The sequence below is a fragment of the Saimiri boliviensis genome, chromosome 2 (genome assembly GCF_048565385.1).
Source record: "Saimiri boliviensis isolate mSaiBol1 chromosome 2, mSaiBol1.pri, whole genome shotgun sequence".
In the NCBI taxonomy this organism is placed as follows: Eukaryota; Metazoa; Chordata; class Mammalia; order Primates; family Cebidae; genus Saimiri; species Saimiri boliviensis.
This window is the reverse complement of record NC_133450.1, coordinates 139,321,576-139,345,216: the sequence shown is the minus strand read 5'-3', so window position 1 is coordinate 139,345,216 and position 23,641 is coordinate 139,321,576. Positions and strand designations below refer to the sequence as shown.

The following is a 23,641-nucleotide window of genomic DNA, read 5'->3' as shown; positions in this document are numbered from 1 at the left end:
GGCCCAGCTGAATGGCAGATGAGGTTGAGTGTAGCTGCTGTGGACTGGCTCCTGCACCCAGGACGAGGAAGAGGGATGGCGGCTGGAGCCTCCGCCCTGTGCTGACCCTGCCCAGCCCTCGCCCCTTCCGGAACCGGCATGTGGAACTAAGCCGGGCGGCGTTGGCCTCCCCAGGGCGCAGGGGGCGTGGGCAGGATGCCAGATGCTGTATCGGCACCTGGACCCTCGACTCGGGCACGGCCAGCTCGGTGCTGGAGGATGTGTGGGAGCCAGACTGAGTCAGACCCGGGCGGCAGCTGCTCCATCTTCCAAGACGTGGCGGGGCCCGAGTCCCCCCAGCCCCACCGGAGTCCCAGTGCCTGTGGCCAGGCGCGGTGAATGGGACCTCATCTTCTAGCCTGACCATTACCAAGGCTGACTGGAGAGAGCTGCCCCGCCCTGGCCTGCTGATGGAAGCCTCCAGAAAGACCCTGTGTATCAGGCCGGGCCCCACCAGCCAGGGTTTTGGGGCCTCCCCGACAGGCTGCGTGCATTTCCCGAAAACCTCACCGGACCCTCAGCCAGGACCTTTGGCCAAGACCTGACTTCACAGTGAGGTTGGGGGGCAGGCACTCGACTGAGCACTGTCCTTTATTACCTGACACCGACCTCAGAACGCCTGCACAGACCCACTCATCCCTGCCCCCTCTCCACCTTTGGAGAGTAAACAGAAGCTCCTCGTGTTGAACTTGGGACTGCCCACATCCCATGGGGCGGGAGCGTCACTCCTAGAGCTACCCCTGCAGCGCCAGCCCAGAGTAGCCCCCCAGTGTCCACCTAAGAACCTGGAGGCCAAGCCAGTGGTCACCCTGAGACCAGCTGTAGTCCCCACACCAGACCCCAGACTCCCTGGAAGCCAGGACCTGGAGGGGCCAGGCAGCTACTCCTTAACCCCAGGCAGCCCCAAGCAAGAGGAAGGTGGGGGGTGGGGCAGTTACAGAGGCAGATGCCATTTCGAGGGCTGGCAGGCATCTGAGCGGCTGCAGCAGTGGGGGAAGGAGGGTGGAAGGGACCAGAACACAGGGGCTTTGTGGCCTGGAGGTCTGCACTCAATCCAGATGGCAAAGGAGGACCCAGGATGGCCGAGCAGGGTGCATGCTCACGGCATGCCCACGCTGGCCTCTGGACATTTGAGGGCAGGAGGATGGGGCGAGAGAGAGGCTCATGGCCTGGCCCGGAGCAGCTCCAGGGTGAAGAGAGGGGGCTGGAGGGAGACGTTTGCAGAAAGCAGGAACAAGGGGCAGACGCCTCGAGAGGGCTCGGTGCCCGGTGTGTGCCGAGTGCCCTCCCAGGGCTGGTCTGCGGCACCCCCTCCACCGTCCCCACACCCAGGCAGGGCCCACCACGAGCAAAAGTGAAGGCGTGTGAGGGCTCCTGGTATTTGTGGCTCCAGCAGCCGGTGGGCAAACACGCTGGAGGCTGGGGCCTGGGGAGGAGGGACTGGGGAGGAGGGACTGGGGAGGAGGGGCTGGGAGCCTGGGGAGAAGGGGCTGGGGGCCTGGGGAGGAGGGACTGGGGGGCCTGGGGAAGAGGGGCTGGGGGCCTGGGGAGGAGGGGCTGGGGGGCCTGGGAAGGAGGAGCTGGGGGCCTGAGGAGGAGGGACTGGGGGCCCTGGGGAGGAGGGGCTGGGGGCCTGGAGAGGAGGGGCTGTGGCCCAAGGGAGCCCACATCCTCCCCTGCCCTTCCCTCAGCCTCCAGCCACAGGCCTAATCCCAGACTCCGGTTAAACCACCCCAACAGCCACCCCACACCCGGCCCAAACCACATCTTTGCATCACTTTAGACACCAGGCGTCAGGGAGGCGGCAGGGAGGTGGCATCATTCCTGGGGTACGATTGCGGAACTTTTAGGTGGCGGGTGGGACGGTGGGGCGGGCCCCAGCAGGACAGGGGAGGGAGCTGGCTTTGGGTGCTCTTGCTTCCCCCGAGCCATGGCTCTGGAGACAGCGCTGCTCCTGCTGCTGGCCCTCGGCCTGGGCCTAGCAGGTGCCCAGAAGGCTCTGGAAGAAGTGCCGGTACAGCGGGGCTTTGATGTGCACAAGGTAAGTGTCATGGGTCCAGCCCCCAGGCTTAGACCTGGAACGCTGAGGAGGTGCAGGGGGTGTGGGGTAAGGGCCCTGCCTGACCCTGCAGGAGCTCTGGAGGGTGAGCTGCACCTGGGCCTGGGGCCACCCCAGGCGGGAGGAGGCTCTGTCGTCCTGGCGCCATCAGCCGCTGATGAACCGCGGGCCCATCGCTCTCTCCGGGCTGTGGAAGCCGGGGCTCAACAGCAGTTTCAGCAGAAGGCTGCAGGGTGGAGGCTGGAGGAACAGAGTGCTCAGATGCTGGGCAGAGGCAGGCAGCAGGGTCCTGGGGAGCAGGAGAGGGGCTCATCCTGGGGAACACGAAGAAGCCAGCCCCGGGCACAGGGAAGGTCCCAGTTCCTCCTCCCCATGCAGCCCCTGGGGTCCTGGTGCTGCTGAGGGGAGTTCAGAGATAAAGGGACACCTGGCACCGCACCAGACCCTCCCTTCTCCCCTCCCTGACCAGGGGAACAGAGCTTGGACCAGGCAGGGGTGGGGGTGTGGGGCTGAGGGAAATGGGAAGTGGATTGGGCAGAGACCAGAGAGAGGGGGACTGGAGGTGACTCTTCCCAGGAAGGAAGCACAGCTCAGCCTCCACCTGGACCCAGAGATGGGCATTTGCCAATATAGACTGGAAAGGGGGAACATATGCCAGCGCAGCCCCCGGGAGGGGCAGGGCTACCCGCTGATCAATGCTCAGTGCCAAAGCTGGGGCCTGAGAGCCCAGAGAGGGGCCTGCCAGTGCCACACAGCCAGGCACTAGCTGACCTCCCCTGCCCCAGCCCATGCCCCTGCAGGTGGAGGGGGTGCCACATAGCCGGGCACTGGTCAGCCTCTCCCCCGCCCGGCCCTCACCCCTGCAGGTGGAGGGGCGCTGGCTCACCCTGCAGCTGGCAGCCAGCCGCGCAGAACTGGTCTCCCCATCCGACCCCCTGAGGCTCGCCCTGCACTCCATCCGGACCAGTGACAGTGGGGACGTGGACTTCGTGCTGTTCTGGAAGTAAGCATGGCTCCTGCCACCCCTCTCAGGCGCTTATTCTCAGACCCAGGGAGCCCCAAGGAACAGTGCCAGTGTTCACAGCCAGAGGGACACATCACACCCAGCTGAGGCCCAAGACCCTGCTCTGAGAGGGGTAAGCTTGGAAGCTGCCAGAGGCGGGCGCAGGAAACACACAGCCCGGCCCCGGAGGCCACGCCCAGTCCCAGCAGACTGGCCCACTGGGCCACGGGCCTATGTTCCAGCTGTGAAGGAAGCCCGAGGCTGGTGTTTTAAATGTGTGATCTCCGGTGTTTGAAAGTTGCCTGCTAATTCCCAATAACCCCCTCCCAAGGACCACAGCCACCCCGGCCCATGCTCCTTTCACCCCCATGTAAGCCAGGGGATCCTGAGGACAGCTGCCCTGTCAGCAAAAGAGAATCCACCCTGGGACAAGCTACGCTGAGCCAGTGACGCCCGCAACAAGCTCCTGTGATTCCGCCTGCACCCATAGCCCTGAAGGCGGTTAGAACCACAACCTAACCGCCTTCAGGGTGGTGGCAGGGTCTGTCATGCTCAGTCACAGACATGCCTCGCGGCGGCCTGCAGAATCCCAGGGGTTGCTGGGCACCCACCCCAAATGAGAAACCGAACCCCCTGGAGCCAGGGGCCTGGGGGTGAGTGGGCTCTGTCTATGCACAGAGCCAGAGCAAGTAGGGACAGGCAGGACAGTCAGGGTCCCAGCCCCCAAGGCCTGCAGCTCAGAACAAAGACCAGACTGGGACCAGTCCATTCTGGTAAGTTTGGCGTCATCCCGGAAATGGGGAGGCTCCCGCTTCCTGACTCCTGCCCCATCCCAGCACCACGGGCATCGCCTCCTCCAGGCCGCACAACCCTGGTGCCTGTGCAGTACAAGGCTGCCCCTGAGCCTGGGGAGCTGATCCCTGGGGAGGACGGCAGGGCTCCCAGCTGGTGGCAGCCCCAGTGTCCCCTGGTGGAGAGCCTTGAGAGGTTACCCCGTCCTGGGACAGGTCAACAGGACATAGTTGGGGGCTGACCAGGCCCTGGTTCCCTTCTCTCCTCCCAGGGGAGAAGGGGCATGTCAAGAAGAAAGCATCACCGTGCATCCCACCCAGCTGCAAGGCCAGTATCAAGGCTCCTGTGAGTGCCCCTGTCTGGGATCCGGGCTGGGCTCTGAGTGGGGAGGGGCGAGCAAGGGACGCTGGGACGCCCGGTCCTGGCCACGACACTCAGGAGTGGCTGTCGGCTTTGGGAGACGGCCGGGTGCTGGAAGGAGCCTGTGCGCCCTCTTGGCGGCCTGCATTGTCCACAGGGCATGGGGGGTCCGGGATCTGGGAGACAGAGGGGAGGGGCATCACGCATCACCCGGCCCGGGGTCTCCGCAGTTGAGGGGAGCAGCATGCACGTCCGCTTCGTCAGCACCGATTACAGCAACCTCATCCTTTACGTGCGCTTTGAGGATGACGAGGTCACCAGCCTGTGGGTGCTGCTGGGTAGGTGGCCGGTGCTCCCAGCAGGAGGCGGGGCTGCTGGACACTCTCAGGTCGGCGTGGAGACTTGCCGTCCTGTCCGGGAGGGGTCTTCCATGAAGCGTGTCCCGAAGGCGCAAGCAGCCTCGGGTGCTGGAGCTGAGCGCTTCCTCCGACACGCGCCCCTCCCTCGAGGAGGGCGTCCCCACCCAGGACGTGCACTGCGGGTCTGCTCGGAGCCAGGCGCTGCTCTGGCCGCTGCACCGGGAGCTTGACTTGTCAGTGGGTGAAACTGAGAACACACCTTCCTTGTCTTCCTCCTCATCAAGCAATGTCTCGGGGTGCTGTGCGACTCCTGAAAGTCAAAGCGCCGTGGGAGAAGGGCTGGGAGGACACAGGGGACGGAGTGGGGGACATCTAGGGGCGGCCGTGTCCTGAGGACAAGGGTGGGGGTAGAGGGGACTGGGGGCATTTTGGGGCAGACCATCAGCTGGACCTGAGCCCAGGACGGGGTAGGGGAGCGGGCGGCAGCAGCTGAGAGGCCCCAGGGCTGAGAAGGTCGGGGAGGTGGGAGGGGCGGTCCCAGGCTGGAACTCAGAACCCTCTGGGGATCTCCACTGAGGCGGGCCAGGCCTGACTCCCTCCTTCCAGGGGCACTTTGCCTGCTGTGCTCAGAACAGACAGTGTGTTTACAGGAGGCAAGATTGGGGCCGCTGTAGTCAGAGCTGGCCGGGCCTGGGAGGTCGCAGGGGAGGTGTCCAGCGAGCCCCCTGCCTGTGTCACGGTGACTCAGTGGTGGGGTGGCCGACCCCCAGGGCCTCTGCCTCCCTGTGGTTCTCTGCAGGGGAGGAGGGCAGGAAAGACAGAGGCTCCAGGCCTCAGCCACTTACTGTCAGCCCCTCTGATTCCAGCGAGAAGAATGCTGGAGGACCCCACATGGCTGGGAAGATACCTGGAGTACGTGGAGAAATTCCAGCTGCAGAGAGCCCCGGTCTTCAACATAGACGGTGAGCACTGCCCCAGCCACGTCCTGGAGCAGGATGGGAGGAGGGCACGAGGGTCTGGGACCTTGTCTTCCCTGCCAGCCCCTCGGAGGGTGAAGCCAGTCCCCACGCCCCTCATGGCCAGGCCTGTGGCTGCAGAGGAGCTGCTGGAGCTCACCAGCCCCATGTGACACAATGACGTGGGCCCAGGGCCGTCTCTACTCTATAGATGTGGCTCAGAGACGTTCAGTAGCAAGGCCAAGTTGCACAGCCAGGAGAAGCTGGAAATCATCCAGATCTCCTGCCTCCTGAACCGAGCGCCCAGCCAGCCTCTCCCCTCTGCAGCCTCCCAGTGCACCATTCAGTCAGTCAACAAACATTTGGGCCGGACCTGTTCTGGGAGTCTGGGATTCACTTAGAGTAAGACACACGCATCATCCAGCCTCAGCACAGGTTACATTGTAGCAAGCATTGGAATTACCTCATCTGTTAGAGACAAGGGCTACGGGCGTGGGAGTGGGGGCTAGAGCGGGCTTTGGGGAGCGTGGTCAGGCTGTGTGCGCACTGACAGCCAGGATGGGTGTCCCTGAGATGAGATGGAGGAGGAAGGCTGCCTGGAAGAGGGGTCATGCAGCTGGGATAGCAGCCAAGCAGAGGAGGGCACAGATGAGCGCCCAGGCAATTGGGGCAGTGGTGTGGGGCCTTGTGGTCCCCCAGGGGACTGGATTTCCACAGAGCACAGGGCCCTGGCAGGAATTCCAACATGGGGAGACAGAAGGCCAGGTGATGCCAGTGAGGGACAGCTGTTTTGTGCTATGTGATTGATTGACTGATTTCAAAATGAATGAGTGAAGTCCTCAGAGTCACCACGTTTTGCTCTTCTGCTCCACAGGCCCCTGTGCCCCACCCCGAGCCTAGGTCAGGCAGCTCCGGAGTCTTCCTGCCTGGACCCCTTATCCCTCTGTTGCTCTCAGCCTGCCTTCCACCCCTCCTTCACTTTGGCTTGTGGCCTGGACTGCCCAGGTGCCGCCAGGAAGCCCTTTTGCACCTCAGGGACCCAAGGAAGCTCCCCAGCCTGGAGCCCAACCCTGCCTCTCCCCTGCTGGGAAGTCCTCCTCCCTCTGTGGGTCTCCAGGTCCTGCCAACCAACAGCCAAGGGCCAGCAGCGTGCCCCAGCCTGGCCTGTGGGCTTGGAGACAACCAAGGGTGGCGAGGAGGGGGTGCATGGCCCCTGAGCTCCTGCCCACAGCACCCAGATGCCTCCAAAACATCCACAATGAGTGGAGCCCTGTGGTCCCCGGCACCTCCGGTGCACCCCCTGAGGGCTGCTGGGGTCACCCTCAAGTGTCCTTCAGGAACGTGACTCCAGCTGTGACCCTCCGCTGTGACCCACCCCACCTGTGTCTGCTGCGGGCCCTCTAGCAAGGCGGCCTCCCTGCTCCGTGAGCAAATGCCTGTGTCCCTACCGAGGTCCGAGAGCCCTGAGTGAGCCCAGCTCCAGACCCTGCTCCCCATAGGAGCCCAACAGGGCTGCCAGGCAAACACAGACGGCTGTACCTGTGCGGCAGGTGAGACCGGCCCACGCCCACTCTTCAGAGCCCAGGTTTCCAAAGGGCAGCACCTGCTTCTGCTCCCGACGAGCCAGGGCCACTCATGGGCAGGGCAGGCTCTGAGGAAATTGGGTCAAGGACATGATACTTGTCGTCTGGAACTCCCAAGACAGGTATGGCCAGAAGCCGTCCCGGAAAACACCTCCAGCAAGGCCTTCTCCCTGTTCTTCCCCTTCCCCCCACGACGGAATGAAACCCAGAGCTGGTGCCAGAGCTGACGGCGAAGCCCTGAGGTTCTCCGGCACACCAGCAAGCCCGGCTGGAAAAACCAGAAGGAAAAATGACCATCGCAAAGCACACGGCGCACGTCTAACAAGGGGCTTACGGAATCTGTAAGATCATTAAAAAATCACCTTTTCTGGGGCATTAACATGACCAGAATAAATATCAACGTGAGAGCTCTGGGTATCTCTCAACATCGTAGAGTTAATAACCTCAAGCTCACCTGTACACTTCAGTTTATCTTCCAGCGGGATTGTCCCCCAAACTGCAGATCTGAATCCACAATTCACATGAAGGAATAAAAGTCTGGGAACAATTTTAAAGGCAGAGTTGTGCAGATGGATGTCTCACCCCCCAGTGTAGAATGACAGTGGTGAGAAGCGTGTAAGGCAGAAGAACAGCCATGTGACTGGTGGCAAGTCAAGAAACAAACATGGTTATGTACGACAGCTTCGTAGACGGTACAAAGGGCCTGTCCTTAAAAAGCATTATTTATTCAATAAATAACGCTGAGGGAAATGGGCAAGACAGAGGAGGGAATCAGAGTAGATCTCACCCTACACATTGTCTTAAGATTAGTCCCTGATCAACTCTGAATAAAAGGAAGCCTGGAAACTTCTTTTTTTTTTTTTTAAAGACGGGGTTTCATCATGTTGGTCAGGCTGTTCTTGAACTCCCAAACTCAGGTGATCCTCCTGCCTTGGCCTCCAAAGAGCTTGGATTACAGGCGTGAGCTGCCACGCCCAGCCAAGCCTGGAAACTTCTATACTCTCTACGACTCGGGGATGGCGTACCTACGCAGCCAGCATCAACGCCAGGGGAAGGGGTGGCAGCCATGAGAGCTTTAAACTCGGGCACATCAAAGACATCATCAACACAACTAACATGGAAACAACAATCAAATTAACATCTGCAGCAAATGTGACGAAGGGTTCATATCGCATACGTAAATGCACATATCAACCAAAACTCCTTGAAGGGCAGGCATGGTGGCTCATGCCTACAATCCCATCACTGTATCACTATGGAAGGCCGAGGCCAGACGACGGCTTGAGCCCAGGAGTTTGAGGCTACAGTGAGCCACAGTCACACCACTGCACTCCAGCTTGGGCAGCAGAGTGAGATCCTGTCTCTAAAAAAAAAAAAAAAACCACTGAGCAGAATATAGAAAAAGCTATTTGCACAGATCCAAAGGGTGATGAAAAGAAGCCTTGACTTCAGAAGTAATCAAATAAAAAAAAAGAGAGAGGCTATTTAGTTTTGCTCATCAAATTGGCAAAATTAAACTTCTTTTAGAAATCTATTTAGCACCCTCTGTGAGGGAGGCACACACTGGCTGGTGGGGACAGACGTTGGCTTTTCTGGGTGACCTAGTTTCTAGGTCTTCTAAACAGGCTTGCCCCAGACCTGGAAATTCTAAACATGAACGAGCTTACCTGTTGTTCTGCCATGCAAATCAAGAAATTTATAACACTTTAATATTGATTCCATAATTTTTTGGAGGGGATGGAGTTTCACTCTTGTTGCCCAGGCTGGAGGGCAATGGCATGATCTCAGCTCACTGCAACCTCTACCTCCCAGGTCCAAGAGATTCTCCTGCCTCAGCCACCACGTCCAGCTAATTTTTTGTATTTTTAGTAGAGACTGGGTTTCACCATGTCGGGCAGGCTGGTCTTGAACTCCTGACCTCAGGTGAGCTGCCCGCCTCGGCCTCCCAAAGTGCTGGGATTACAGGCATGAGCCACAGCACCCAGTTGATTTCATAATTTTTAAAGATAAAATGTCAGAAGCCTTCTCAGTCAGTCTTCTAGCCTTATCTATAAATCGGCAAAAAAAAAAAAAAAAAAAGTTTGGTTCAGTACACCCCGCCCTTTCCAGATCCGGCCAAAGTAATTACGAATACTCTATATATAGGGTTTGTGGCTAATGTAATATCTATTTTCACTCTGTTGACGCTTTCATAGAATTTTTTTTAAGTTGAGAGCTACTCTGTGAGATGCAAGAATAAATGAGTCCCTGAAAAGATCACCTTCTTTTAGTCAAAGGGGACGACAGCAAAGAAGAGGCAGGGTGAGCTAAATCCTGACACACAGGTTCTTTAAGACAGTCCCTGTCATGAACTGGGCATGAGGGGAGGTTGGGTGATATAATGGAGGGACCCTGAGGTGGTAGCGCCAGGTCTAATTCTGAACTCAGGGAGGCTTTTCTCAGCCTCCGTCTCTGTTGGAAACATTTGCTCTGTGCCGCAAAGAAAAATCAGCACTGAGACAAAGGACCTTTCAGCAATGCAACTTTTACTTCCTGGACTGCAGGAAGGGTTCCCTCACTAGCCATCTTGCCAGAGAGTACAATGAACAGAGGAAAGCAGACATATTTATCCCTTATGCATTTGGGGACATCCTCACTGCTGTGTCAGATTTCCATTGGCTGGAGCCAGAGCTCACAATCTAAACTAAAACCCGATTGGCTAATAATTTAAAACTTTTCTAAACAGGTAAAAGCAGTGGAGAGCTGGGACATGCCTGTGAGCACGTCCAGCACAGATATCTTGGTTAAAGCACAAGGACACAGAATGTACTACGTGTCTGTAAGCATGGCGTGTCTCACAGCTACATGGGATCGGGCTTCACAAAGAGTTAATAGCACACTTGTGATTTATTCTTTAACAAGAAAGGACACTTTAAAGAGGAACTTTTCTACTTCCCCCAGTCTTCCATCCCAGGAAGCGGTGGCCAGCACTCCTTGCAATCGAGTGTTTCAGCTGCCGATATTTTGGGGACACCTGCTGGATCAGTTCACTCAGGCCACCATTCACAGAGTATGATGGGCTGGGCTGGGCGGCCTCAGCAACAGCAATGTGCATCCTCAGAGTCCCAGAGGCTGGAAGTTCAAGAGCAAGGTGCTGCAGGGCTGGCTCCTCCTGAGGCCTCAACCCTCAGCTTGCAGACACCTCTTCTCCCTGTGCCCTCACGGTCGCCCCTCTGTGTGTCTGTGTCCTCACCTCTTCTTATAAGGATGCCAGACAGTCCTGTGGGATTAGGGCCCACCTTAATGCCTCATTTTACCTTAATGACCTCTTTAACAGCCCTATCTCCAGACACAGTCTCATTCTGAGGTACGGACTTCAGTGAGACCTGGATCACGTTGGGGTCACCACCTGAGACATCAGTCTCCACCTGCGGAGGTCTGTCCTGCAGGCCCTGACTGGATGATGGATGAATGAAGGCACTCACACGCACTAATCTGAGAGGGCTAGGATGGTCGTCGGCTGCTTTCAGAGGACCAGTGCAGCCAACCAGCCATAACTTCCTGTAAGGCCTCACATTTACTCAGGATAGATTTAATAACAGAGTTTCTAAGTCAACATGCTTGCGCCTAATTAACACGGTTAAAAGAGCAGTTTTACGAATGATGAAAGCTTTAGGTACCAGGACCCAGAGTAAACACCATTCACGGGTAATTCCCCTTTGACCTCCCCGAGAGGACCATCCAGCACTAAGTTTACGTGAGCAAACACATTAGAGCAGAGACAAAGGAATGTGGGGCAAACAGACTTCACTGGGGAAGCTTTCATCGTCCCTAATCTTTTACTCTATGACTTAAAGTTCTAACGTCATGGACTGGGTGCCTTCAGCCCACTCCATTTAAACCTTTCGACCTTCCAAAAGATTTGAGACTATCGTCTTCTAACTTTCCCTAATATTTCCCTAATATTTTGCCACCCACCCCGAGTGAACCCCAACACTTCAGCATAGTCGTGGGGTGGGATGTGAGTCCCGCCATCATACTTGCCAAAGCTGTTCACAGCTGCAGCTGCCCGCGGCGTTAGGAGCACGCCCCTCGGTGCCCACACAAAGCGTTTCGTGGAGGTGCCAGCTCCCTGCCCACCACAGAGCTCAGGTGAGCATCTTCCTTGTCACATTCAGCACCCCGAATATGCGCTCTTAGCGCACGGCCTCAACCCCTGCCAGACTGCAGGCTGCCAGGGACACAGCGCAGGTGTTCCAAACACCTCTCTATCCTTGTCTGCATCTGGCAGAGCGCCTTTACCACTGAGCTCAATAAATATCTTTTTTAAAAAATAAAATGCCTACAGCTTTTTAACAGAACAAATTGAATATCTTGCTTTGAAATCATGAAAGTAAGACGTGGCTTTGACCAGATTCCTCTAGCTCACCTGTGTTGACTCACACACTGGACAGACTGAGACCACAGGAGGGGCTGACCACAAGCCACGTGTATCCCAGTGTGAAAAACACAATGAATACTTATCGAGTGGCCTAGAACTTATTTTTTTCCTTTGCATGTAAGACTTTTCCATTTTGTGAATATTTTTTCTAAACTAGAGTTAAAAATATTAAAATTTTTAATATTTTTAAATTAAAAAAATTCATTCTATGTCAAAAGTATTTCTGCATTATCTACAATACATAGATAATAATATTACTGTGTATTAAGTAATGAGCCTTTTATTCTTTATTCTATATTGGCCAAATAAGATGGCTCAACATGGCAAGAGGAAACATTTATTTTGGAAGGATGTAAATGTTTATGTCTCTAAAAAATGGAAGGTTTTAAGAAGTCTCACATTTATAAGAAATTGCTGCGATTCATTTGTTCGTCATAAACCTCACGGCGTAATCATAATTTCCTGTGGGAAGCATGTGCCACCTTGACGTACTGGATCTCTGGAGGAGGAGAAAATGCAAGATCCCAGCTGTATTCTGGTGATAATAGCATGGAGGGTTTATTCAGGTAAAAATATTTGTTGAGGTGCTTTTCATAGGTGCTATGGAGTCCATTTTTGTTGTCATGGATAACTCCATTCAGATAATTTTCGATGAAATCTAAAATATTCTGAGGCGTGCCACCAACCATCAAGCTGTCATAATAGAAATCCCCCTGTCCAAATGGGATGCAAGCTGCTGAGGCCGGCCTCCTCTCGTAAGGGAGGTTCTTGGTGTTCCTGAAATACCACCAGGCGTGGAGCTGGGCCACCATGGGGCCCAGGGTCTCCACCCCGAACTCGCTCTGGAAGACCTGGTTGGCAGCCATGCTGAAGAGAAAGTCCACCTCACCCTGGATGTGACTGACGATGTGTTCACCCAGGCTCTTCATGGGCTCCAGGGAGCCGTCGGGCCGCCCACTCCCGGTGCTCACTTTAAACACTTTGAACGTTCGAAGATGACTGGGCTCTATCTGGGGCAGCTTGAAGAAGCTGTCCACCATGACGTAGAAGATCACTCGGTAACCTGTCATGAAGTACTTATTTGCGGAGTGCAAGAACGGCCTCAGGTTCTCTTCTGCAAACCTAGGAAACACACACACCGGAGAAGACACTTTTCCTTCCTTCTGTCTTTGTTTTTGAGATGGAGTCTTGCTCTGATGCCCTGGCTGGAGTGCAGTGGTGCAATCTCGGCTCACTGTAACCTCCACCTCCTGGGTTCAAGTGATTCTCCTGCCTCAGCCTCCTGAGTAGCTGGAATTACAAGCACACCCCCTCCCAGCCCCCCTGCCCACCACGCCCAGCTAATATTTTTGTATTTTTAGGAGAGACGGGGTTTTGCCATGTTGGTCAGGCTGGTCTTGAACTCCTGACCTCAGGTGATCCACCCACCTCAACCTCCCAGAGTGCTGAGATTACAGGCGTGAGCCACTGTGCGTGGCCGCCCCTTACTTTTCTAAACATGATCAGAAGAGACGGCTGAATGCGCTGTCTAACATGGGTGTTTCTGATGCTAAGGAACTCGGGATGTGTAAGCGTGGAGTTGCACCGACAACTCCAGCTGAGTCTGTGAGTGGGAAGGAATGTCCTGACCCGAAGGGCTTGAGAAAAGCCACCGTTTCGGAATGACTGTTGTGAAGAAAGGGAGCAGGAGCTAAATGGGTATGAGTCAAAAGATTCCCATTGGTGTTAAGGACTCAGCCATCGACAGGGAAACCCGGCATGCCTTTGCACAGGACAGCCCGAAATGGAAGGAAATTATGTATACAGTAGTCCATTTCCAAGACAAAGGGCCTTAAATCGGCTTAGTTCAGCAAATTACAAAAGAAGCAGGATATACTAGGCCCCTGCTTGAATCGCCAAGGCCTGCTTGTCACCTCCCTGCCCCCACCAATTAGTTGGCTTCACCTGAACTGAAGTTTATTAGTCTAAACTGAAAGTTTACTAGCCTGCAAAATAGCTCACTTTGCCCGTTCTTATCAGCCTGCCCAGCGACTTCAGTCATAAGTCAAACACCTGAAGAGCCCCTGAGCGGATTGGGATCGCAGTACATTGTGGCTGCAACAAAACGCAGCAGGACAATCCCAAAAAGAACGCCTGAAGCCCCCGCCCAACAAACAGGCGACGTCCGGGAAGACTGTGACCCCGTAATACCCAGCCTGTGAGGAACCAGGGGGAGGGACCCTCGCACTAGGGGATAAACTGCTTCTTGAAACTGTGCTGGGCGTGCCTGCCCGTCGGACAGCCAATCTTCCAAGACCATCATTAAAATGTCACTTTCGCTGTTCTCTGGGTCTCTGAGTTCATTTTTTGGGTTTGGACATGTAAGTTACTTTCTCACAGAATTCATGGCTATTGTTATCGTTAATCATGCTTAATTATCTTTGGAGGTCAAAAGTCCATGAATGCTGATCCACCTTTTCCCAAAATAAAAAAGGCCACAGGTGAGTGGCTCCTACCTGCCAGTAGCAAAGACGGCCAGGCCCACGGTGATATTGCACCGTCTGTAATGTTTTTCCAGAACCCGCCTGTCAAAAGTCCCCTCCCATAGGACGGGAGCTAGCCAGTCTGTTTTGGTTATGACATCGGGGCGTTTTCTGTGGAACAAGAACCAGGTTAAACAGGGACGGCTTTACTCTGGCGGCAGCAGCAGGTGTGAGCGTAATGGCTAACGCCTAGAGAGCTCGGACAGTGTGTCCAGCGCCATGTTTGAGGGTGTTATCCCATTTATCCTTGCAACACCCTATGCAGGTGAGCACCACCACCGCTGATCCCCACCACCCCTGATCTCCACCACCCCTGGTCCCCACCACCCCTGATCCCTACCACCCCTGGTCCCCACCACCCCTGATTCCCACCACCCCTGATCTCCACCACCCCTGGTCCCCACCACCCCTGGTCCCCACCACCCCGATCCCCACCACCCCTCATCTCCACCACCCCTGATCTCCACCACCCCTGGTCCCCACTTCCCCTGGTCCCCGCCACCCCTGGTCCCCACCACCCCTGATCCCCACCACCCCTGATCCCCACCAGCGCTGATCCCCAGCACCCCTGATCCCCACAAGCGCTGATCCCCAGCACCCCTGGTCCCCACCAACGCTGATCGCCAGCACCCCTGGTCCCCACCACCCCTGGTCCCCACCACCCCGATCCCCACCACCCCTGGTCCCAAGCACCGCTGATCCCCACAACCCCTGGTCCCCCTTCTTCATCACCTCTGTGACTGCCTGGGTCTCAGCAGACCCTGGTTTGTTTATAAGAGCCTCCAGAATGAAACCCCAATTCTGGAAACCTCCCAGGAGAGCTGAATTTGGTGACTGGGGAAGAAAAACCTGTTTCTTCAAACTGAGGTGTGTTGTTTGTGTGTGCGTGTAAAAAGACATTTTTTTTTTTTTTTTTTTTTTTTGAGACGGAGTTTCGCTCTTGTTACCCAGGCTGGAGTGCAATGGCGCGATCTCGGCTCACCACAACCTCTGCCTCCCGGGTTCCAGCAATTCTCCTGCCTCAACCTCCTGAGTAGCTGGAATTACAGGCACGCGCCACTTATGCTCAGCTAATGTTTTTTTTTTTTTTTTTTTTTTTTTGTATTTTTAGTAGAGACGGGGTTTCACCATGTTGACCAGGATGGTCTCGATCTCTTGACCTCATCATCCACCCGCCTTGGCCTCCCAAAGTGCTGGGATTACAGGCTTGAGCCACCGCGCCTGGCTAAAAAGACATTTTTGTTCTTACCTAGGTTGAAACCAGTCTGAGAGCTGAAGCTCTTCTACATGGCAATTCCTGGGTACAGAGGGAAAATCCAATGATTACAAGGAGTCTGATCAATGCTAACAGAGCCTGCGATGGGCAGGCCTTGTTCGGCTTTTCGTCAACATGCGTCAGCCCAAATCAGAGTCGGGAGAAGCCACCTGGAGAGAGATCTCGGCTGGGTGGGGAAGGGTATGAGCTGCTCTAGGGAAGACATCTAGGTAAAGGAGGTCATGGCCAAGGGCAGGATGTCAGGAAAGAATATGGGTGTTGGGAGGAAGATTTTTTTTAAAAAAAAGGCAATGAACAGTATATTCAGACAAAAACATAGATTTCGTTAATTTACTTACCAAACATAAGTGGCTTTGCTACATGTTGTAAACAGGTGGGGAGGAGCTCGTCTTTGATTCTCTTTGCATTTATTTTGTTATTTATTTATTTTAAGAGCTGCGTTCTCACTTGCATGATCGAAGCTCACTGCAGCCTCAAAGCCCTGAACTCAAGCCACGCTCCCACCTCAACCTGCACAGTAGCTGGGACCACAGGCACAAGCTGCCTCCCTTTGCATTTCAACACTGCATTCATCTAGAGTGTGATGGTGCTTTTAAGCTAATTATTCGATTAGCAAGTTTATTAGGCAACCTCTGCCTCATAACCCTGGGAGGATTTTTTTTTTTTTTGAGACAGGCTCTCACTGTGTGGTGGCACCAGCACAGCTCACTGCAGCCTCAACCTCCTGGACTCAGGCAATCCTCCCACCTCAGCTTCCTGGGTTGCTGGGACCACAGGGGTGTGCCACCACACCTGGCTAATTTTTCAACTATTTGTAGAGACAGAGTCTCCCTCTGTTGCCTAGGATAGTAACCCTGGGATATTTTTAAGTAAAACCCATGACTTTCAATAAATCAATGACTTGAAGCCTGCCTCCCAGAAGTGTCCTTAGCCACGGATATTCCATGATTGGATTCCCCAGGGCTACACTCATCAAAATCCCATTTGTCCATGCCAGACACCATCAAAACATGAAGCAACAAAGGGGAACTTTCTAAAAAGTCCTCACTCTCGGATCAAGCTGGTCTGATCACTTTCTGGGGCCCTGCAGAATGACCAGAGCAGAGAACATCCTTGTCTGAAGAAGGTTTTTTAACCTAAAGAAAAATACTGTGTCCACACGCAGTGGCTCATGCTTGCAATCCTAGCACTTTGGGAGGCCAAGGCAGGTGGATCACAAGGTCAGAATTTCGAGACCAGCCTGGCCAGCATAGTTGAAACCCCGTCACTACTGAAAATACAAAAATTAGCCAGGCATGGTGGTAGGCACCTGTAGTCCCAGCTACGTGGGAGGCTGAGGCAAGAGAATTGCTTGAACCTGGGAAGCGGAGGTTGCAGTGAGCTGAAATCATGCCACTGCACTCCAACCTGGGTGACAGAGCAAGACTCTGTCAAAAAAAAAAAAGAAAGAAAGAAAGAGAGAGAAAGAGGAAGGAAGGGAAGTGGAGGGGAGAGCAGATTTGGCTTTACAATAACCTTCTAAAGTTAGTACGCAGATTTCCCCGAACCCAGCCCGTTTCCCCATCAATAACATCTAGCTTGAGTAGGGTACTCTTGTTCCAATTCATGAAGCAACACGGATGCCTTATTATTAACAGGAGTCCATGCTTTGGTTGGATGCTCTTGTTTTCACCTAATGTCCCTTCTCTTTTTCAGGATCCCACCCAGCACGCCACCCTGCACTCAGCCTCCAAATGCACAGGCTCCTCCTGACTGCAGCAGCCTCTCAGACCTCCTCACGCCTTCCCGTCCATGCTGACCTTGCCCGCCTGGCTAGAGTTGTATTTTCAGGCTTCTCCACGCACAGACTGCTCTCGCTTCCCCGCTTTCCATCCTGGGGTCTTTATAAGGAAACACTGTGTGTACCCCACACTTTAGGACTGGGGCATAAGGGTCTGTATCCTTGGTAGTGGAGAATCTATAGGCATGGTCTGGAATTCCTCTGCATGGGAGATCTGTCTCTTCTCCCTTCTTCTTTCCTTCAGTTCTTCCAACATTCAGCCAACCTGGCTTCCTTTCTTTCCTCCTTCTTTTTTTTTTTTTTTCCCTCCAGTCGTTCATTTACATCAGTGTGGACTTGTGGAATTCGTTTCATGCTTTGCATTGTGATTCAATGTTACTTCCTTTTCTTGCTAAATGGATCCAGCTTTGGCCATTGGGAGCTCTCCCAGTTAGCTTCCCTGTCCCAGTTAAGTGACATACTCCCTTAAAAATAGAATTTGTAAAAATCCCTTCCTTCCTTCCTTCCTGGCACCGCAAGATGCTCTGGGCTCATCTTGTAAATCCCCTGCCCAAATCTAGGACTGTCCCCTTCTCTAAGAAGCCCTGGTTGTTTTCCTGGAGAATGGTGTTAGAAGCCAAGACCTAGGCACCTGGAGTGCTTATTGCTACTGGGGCGTCCTTGCTTCTGGGCCCTCTCAGCTAACAGAGCAAGGAAACAGCTACTAATCTGTGTGTACATCCACATGTCTTCAAACATGTTGCCATGTAATCGTCTCTGTTCATAGTAAGGGCGAGTCCATGCTGAGGTCTCCAGCTTCGATCCATTGCCCCTGGGATCACTCTGGCCCCCTCTCTTGCTTATCTATGAAGTCCCCTCCAACAATGAGAAACCTGCTCCCCCATACCCCATCCCCCATCCATTTATTTAATTGATTCAAATATACATATATAGCAGCAGCAGAATTGTTAACTCACACTCCTGTGGGAACAAACCTTTATCAACCCAAACACCGTGCTCATGTGCCTTTTTTGTTTTTGTTTTTGTTTTTTTTTTTGAGATGGAGTCTTGCTCTGTCACCCAGGCTGGAGTGCCGTGGTGTGATCTTGGCTCACTATAACCTCTGTCTCCCTGGTTCAAGCGATTCTCCTGCCTCAGCCTCCTGAGTAGCTGGGATTACAGGTGTGTGGCACCACGCCTGGCTAATTTTTGTATTTTTAGTAGAGACGGGGTTTCATCATGTTGGTCAGGCTGGCTTCAAACTTCTGACCTCGTGATCCACCTGCCTCAGCCTCCCAAAGTGCTGGGATGACAGGCATGAGCCACCCCCTTTGAACTCCTTTACTTTTAAACTCCACTCACTCTTGTTATTTTAGGTCAGCAGCTTTCTGCCTCTCCTGTTCTAGCGGGCCTGTTCTCTACATGTGGGACGGAGATGACGTTCTCACACTCTGCACTGCTTCCTAGGATACCTCAAACCTCCTAGCTAATTTTTTAAAATTTACATATGTTAATTTCACTCTTCTGCCGGAACGTCCTATGGGTTTTTTAAAAAATGCAAATTTACATGTGTCCATGGTTACACTGTCACACAGGATAGTTTCACTGCCCCCCAAAATTCCTTTGTGCTTCATCTGTTCACCCCCTCCCCCACCTCCACTCCGTGGCAACCATGGATCTTTTTCCTGCCAACATAGTCTTACCTTTTCCAGAATGTCACAGGAGAATTATAAAAGCATGCAGCCTTTTCAGACGGGCTTCTTGCACTTGGCAATACGCATTTAGGGCTCCCGTGCGTCTTTAACAGCTTGTAGCTCATTTCTTGTTACTGTGGAGTGGGACTCCGTTGCATGGAACACCGCAGCCTGTGTATCATTCTCTTCCTGTTGAAGGGCACCTTGTTTGTTTCTGGAGCACTGCATGAGCCACAGCTTGTGTACCCTTCGCCTGCTGAAGGAAACCTACTTTGTCAGTGGTTTGAGGAACGTGTGAGTAGAATTTCCATAAACTTCTTGTGCAGGGTTTTGTGTGGACATGAGTTTTTTAATCCATTGGCTAAATACCTAAGAGCACAGCTGCTTCATCACATGGTAAAGCTATATCTAGCTTTCTTCTCTTTTTCTTTTTCTTTTTTTTTTTTTTAAATGGAGTCTTGCTCTGTCACCAAGTTGGAGTGCAGTGGCCCAATCTCCATTCACTGCAATCTCCGCCACCCAGGTTCAAACGATTCCCCTGCCTCAGTCTCCTGAATAGCTGGGACTACAGGTGTGCACCACCACACCTGGCTAATTTTTTGTATTTTAGTAGAGGCGGGATTTCACCATGTTGGCCAGGATGGTCTCGATCTCCTGACCCTGTGATCCACCCACCTCAGCCTCCCAAAGTGCTTGGCTTACAGGCGTGAGCCACTGTGCCCGGCCAGCTATAACTAGCTTTCTAAGGAACAGCCATGCTGTCTTCCACAGTACCTGCACCATTTTGCATTCCCACCAGCAATGAATGAGAGTTTCTGTCACTCCACGTCCTCACCGGCACCTGGTTTTTCGATGTTTGGGTGTTAGCTGTTCTAATGGGTGGGTAGTGGCATCTCCTTGTTTTGACTGCAGTTCCCTGATGACAAATGAGGCTGAGCGTCTTGGCATTCGCTTACTTTCCATCTGTCCGTCTTCTCTTGTGAGACTCTATTCAGTTCTTTTGCTCATTTTTAAATGTTTTAAATGCCACTATTTCATTTTTAAATTTAGGTGTTTGTTCCCTTATTGTTGAATTTTAAGAGCTTTTTGCCTATTTTGGGTACAAGTCCTTTATAAGATACATGTTGTGCAAAGCCTTCATTTTTTAAAAACCATTATCTCTCATGATACTACTGCTGTTTTTAAAAACCATTATCTCTCATGATATGAAAAAGGCCATGAGGAGTGGTACAGAGAAAGCAAGAATTCGAGTTGTTCTAGATGAGAGCATATCAGCAGATGTACTAGTCTGTTTTCATGCTGCTGATGAAGACATACCCAAGACTGAGAAGAAAAAGAGGTTTAATTGGACTTTCAGTTCCGCGTGGCTCACGGCAGGAGGAGAAAGGCGCTTCTTCCATGGCAGCGGCAAGAGGAAATGAGAAAGGATCAAAAGTAGCAACCCCTGATAAACCCATCAGATCTCATGAGGCTTATTCTCTATCAGAGAATAGCACAGGAAAGACGGGCCCCCATGATTCAATCACCTCCCCCGGTCCCTCCCACAACACGTGGGAATTCTGGGAGATACAATTCAAGTTGAGATTTGGGTGGGGACAGAGCCAAACCGTATCAGGAGGTTTACAGAGGTGTCCTGTAGTACACATTTTTCTACATGTATAGAAATAGGTTGATTTTCGTCTTGTTTATATTAAACACAGAGACGGAACCTTGAGATAGTTTATAATTCATCTAAAATGGCACTCTCACCTTTATTTATTATGCTCATTTTATAAAATATTATATCCCTGGCACTTTTATGTGTGTTTATTGTCTACCTTCTCCAAATAGAATGAAAGCTCCCTGAGGACAGGCACTTTGGTGATTGCCACATCCCCAGCACCTAGGATAGAGCCTGGTACCTAGAAGGCACTCTCTAAATAGTAGTTAAATGTTTAACAATGAAAGGTTTAAAATATGTCTATTCTGTTTTGTCCCGCAAAGAGGAAGTGACTTCTGATTTATTTAGAGAGTAGTATTGATATCTTTGGACAAAACTCAGCAGTTTAGATGATCTCCACCAGCCTGGGCAACATAGGGAGACTCTGTCTCTACAAAAAAAAAAAACTTTAAAAATTAGTTGTGTGTAGTGGCATGTGCCTGTAAACCCAGCAACTTAGGAGGCAGAGGCATGAGGATCACTTAAGCCTGGTAGGTCAAGACTGTGGTGAGCTGATGTGGCACCACTGCACTCCAGCCTGGGCAACAGAGTAAGACCCTGTCTCAAAAAATTAAATTAATTAAAAAGAAATTAAAGCCATCTCTACCAATCACTAAAGATCACGATTCATCAATATTTTATATTTACCTGAAATAACGCTTAACCAACATCAGTGAAAAAACAAATAAAACCAGTAACAGCATTCTTTTCAAATTCATTCTCTCCTAGGGAAAAAGGAAGAAAAATTGTGTTTTAAGCAATATAAAAGATGTATTTGCCATCTTCTAACAAGGGGTTAATGGATGGACAGTTGGACACCACCAACCTTAGAGGTTACTTCTAGAATGTTCAGCTGTCAGAAGGCAGCAACTTGAGTCAGGAAAGCCTCAGTTCTCCTTCCAGTGTCCGGGGCTGACTGCTCCTGTGGGCCAGCTGCACACACAATCTGTTCCTCCCCGTGTTCAAATTGAAGTCTGACTTGATTGCATAAAAGAAAAGCAATAAATCTCTCCACTGCAGGGCTGTGAACACAGAATGAGGTGTTGATGAGGAAGTCATCTTGACCCAGGAGCAGGTTTTCTTCCCCCAAAGCTGACTTGCTATTCTTTCTTCCTCACTGAGATCGTAAGATGGATAATTTGTTCCAAGACTGTGCCAGTCTAAAAATTCACGAGTGCTCTCAAAGGTAGTTGCTTGTAAACAGGGAATGTTGTCTAAGTTAAAGGCATTAGACTTGAAGGTGGGAGTCTGGGCTCTCGCCAGTGCCTGTGCGTGAGTTGGAGGCTTCACGTGGGATTCATTTTACAAGCCCATCAGGAACACACCCCTGGGCTGTGTCCACACAAAATGCAGGTCTCCAATCCTCCAATTTTCCTTTTTTTTTTTTTTTTTTTAAGTTGGAGTCTCACTCTGTCTCCCAGGCTGGAGTTCAGTGGCACAATCCTGGCTCACTGCAACCTTCACCTTCTGGGTTCAGGCGATTCTCCTGCCTCAGCCTCCCTAGTAGCTGGGATTACAGGTGCACACCACCACACTCAGCTAATTTTTTGTATTTTTAGTAGAGATGGAGTTTCACCATGTTGGCCAGGCAGGTCTCAAACTCCTGACCTCAGGTGATCCACCCGCCTCAGGCTCACAGTGATTTTCATTTGAACATTCATTTAATAAACATGATGCTTTAGCTCTGCACTAGTAGCTATAAAGTAGCCACTTGCCACGTGTGGTCCCTGAGCACGTGAAATGCAGCCACTGTGAAATGAGGTATGCTGCAAGGTAGGAAACATGGGGTCTCAAAGTCAGACACAGTGGGAAAGAAAAGAATTTACCATCTCACTCATAACTTCATATCGTTTACACACCGAAATGGTAACAGTCTGGGTGTTGTCATCTGGAAAGAGTGAGTTAAATGAAAAATAAATTATGAAAATTAATTCACCTGTTTCTTTGTACTGTTTGTAACGTTGCTTCTAGGAAACTGGACACTGAAAATGTGGCTCACGTTTTATTCCTATGGGGCAGTTCTTGATATAATCCCATCCTGGGAAGGCTTCAGTTGGGCCTCTGTGATTTGAAACTGACCACCCTTTAAATTCAAGATCACCAGAAATGTCACGTGGAGGGGGTAAGATGGGCCCATCCAGCCAGATTCTCTGCATCAGTGTTCCCTCCTCCATGACATCGTCCCTGGGCATGCCCCTAGCTATATATTGATGAGCTGCCTGTCTGTCAGTATCTTTCTGAGGTCAAGGCTAAGGGATGACCCTGACCCTGATTTTACCACAATCATCCAAACTTTCCTAGATCCCTCTTTAAAAGTCCTTTACCTTGGGTTAGAGTGATGTAAAGAGACAGCCAAAGACATCCCTTGAGGATGAGTTTCTTCCAAGCAGCATATCTTAGGGTCTGTGTCACACCACCATCCAGCTGCCATCTACTGCTCTCCTAACCCTGGAGTCTTCCGTTGGTGCTGATGTCACCAGGCTCCTTTGATGATGCAAGCGTCACAGTGACACCTCTGCACATAGGTTCTTCCCGTGGCTATGAGGACAGGACTTTGTCCCATTTGAAAAATTAAAGGATATTTTTTAATGTGCTTTTGGTTTTCATTACCTTCGTCTCCTTACTTCCTAATGACTGATTCTTACTGACGGAGAGATGTGTTGAATGACCTGTGTTTACGTTCCTACGGCAGAGGGAGAGTGCGGCCTCCTTCTCCTCCTTCATCCTCTTTGAGCTTTTGTCTGCTCACCTCCAGAGGGGAAATCCCTTCTTACGCTGCCTCAGAATGCTGCTGATGTACTTCTTTTTCTGATTACAGAAATAGCACGTTTTTGTGTTGTGAGTCACGTGCTCCCAGCACAACGGAGGTAACGATCGTATGCAATTCCACCACCTTCTGATCGCCGCCTTCATTTGTGATCATCATGGGAACCTTTATTTATTTTGCCCCTCACATTAGAAAATGAAATCGTTTTCCTTATTGAAAAAGTCACGTAGATACATGTTAGTGTCACATCGCTGCCATAACACAGTTAGCAGAGTACCTTAAAACAACACAGATTTATTCTCTGACAATTCTGGAGGCTAGAAGTTCAAACTCGAGGTGTTGGGAGGGCCATG

At 52.1% G+C, this 23,641-nt stretch overlaps 2 protein-coding genes across 6 annotated transcripts; one reads left to right on the top strand and one right to left on the bottom strand.

Annotated features, from left to right (window-relative positions):
- The first annotated feature begins 1,653 nt into the window (after positions 1-1,653).
- On the top strand, positions 1,654-7,558 carry LOC104653445 (lipocalin 1-like). 5 transcript variants are annotated; one of them, XR_005577132.2, is made up of 8 exons: positions 1,654-2,080; positions 2,965-3,101; positions 4,165-4,238; positions 4,484-4,591; positions 5,479-5,574; positions 5,761-5,970; positions 6,443-7,118; positions 7,274-7,558. XR_005577132.2 is itself a non-coding variant. In XM_039461433.2 (7 exons), exons 1-6 carry the CDS (start codon positions 1,970-1,972, stop codon positions 5,967-5,969), a joined length of 735 nt encoding a protein of 244 aa, XP_039317367.1. In that variant the 5' UTR covers positions 1,654-1,969; the 3' UTR covers position 5,970; positions 6,443-7,558. The 5 variants fall into 5 exon arrangements, 3 of the variants coding, with proteins under 3 accessions (XP_039317367.1, XP_010350493.1, XP_074250616.1); XR_012516462.1 differs by having other exon boundaries at positions 7,270-7,558; XM_039461433.2 differs by having other exon boundaries at positions 6,443-7,558.
- A 4,097-nt stretch (positions 7,559-11,655) lies between these two features.
- Positions 11,656-21,593, bottom strand: GLT6D1 (glycosyltransferase 6 domain containing 1). The gene is made up of 5 exons (XM_003941373.3): positions 21,348-21,593; positions 21,170-21,246; positions 15,343-15,390; positions 14,067-14,204; positions 11,656-12,693 (listed from the first exon to the last, which is right to left on the bottom strand). Exons 2-5 carry the CDS (start codon positions 21,238-21,240, stop codon positions 12,024-12,026), a joined length of 927 nt encoding a protein of 308 aa, XP_003941422.1. The 5' UTR covers positions 21,241-21,246; positions 21,348-21,593; the 3' UTR covers positions 11,656-12,023.
- Between the last annotated feature and the right edge of the window lie 2,048 nt (positions 21,594-23,641).

Coding starts and splice junctions, on each gene's coding strand:
- LOC104653445 (XM_039461433.2), top strand. CDS start 1,970: ATGGCTCTGGAGACAGCGCTGCTCCTGCTGCTGGCCCTCGGCCTGGGC. Junction 2,081..2,964: donor GGGGCTTTGATGTGCACAAG/GTAAGTGTCATG, acceptor TCACCCCTGCAG/GTGGAGGGGCGCTGGCTCAC. Junction 4,592..5,478: donor CAGCCTGTGGGTGCTGCTGG/GTAGGTGGCCGG, acceptor CTCTGATTCCAG/CGAGAAGAATGCTGGAGGAC.
- GLT6D1 (XM_003941373.3), bottom strand. CDS start 21,240: ATGAATTTGAAAAGAATGCTGTTACTGGTTTTATTTGTTTTTTCACTG. Junction 14,205..15,342: donor TCAGACTGGTTTCAACCTAG/GTAAGAACAAAA, acceptor CTTGTTCCACAG/AAAACGCCCCGATGTCATAA. Junction 12,694..14,066: donor GCCGTCTTTGCTACTGGCAG/GTAGGAGCCACT, acceptor TGTGTTTCCTAG/GTTTGCAGAAGAGAACCTGA.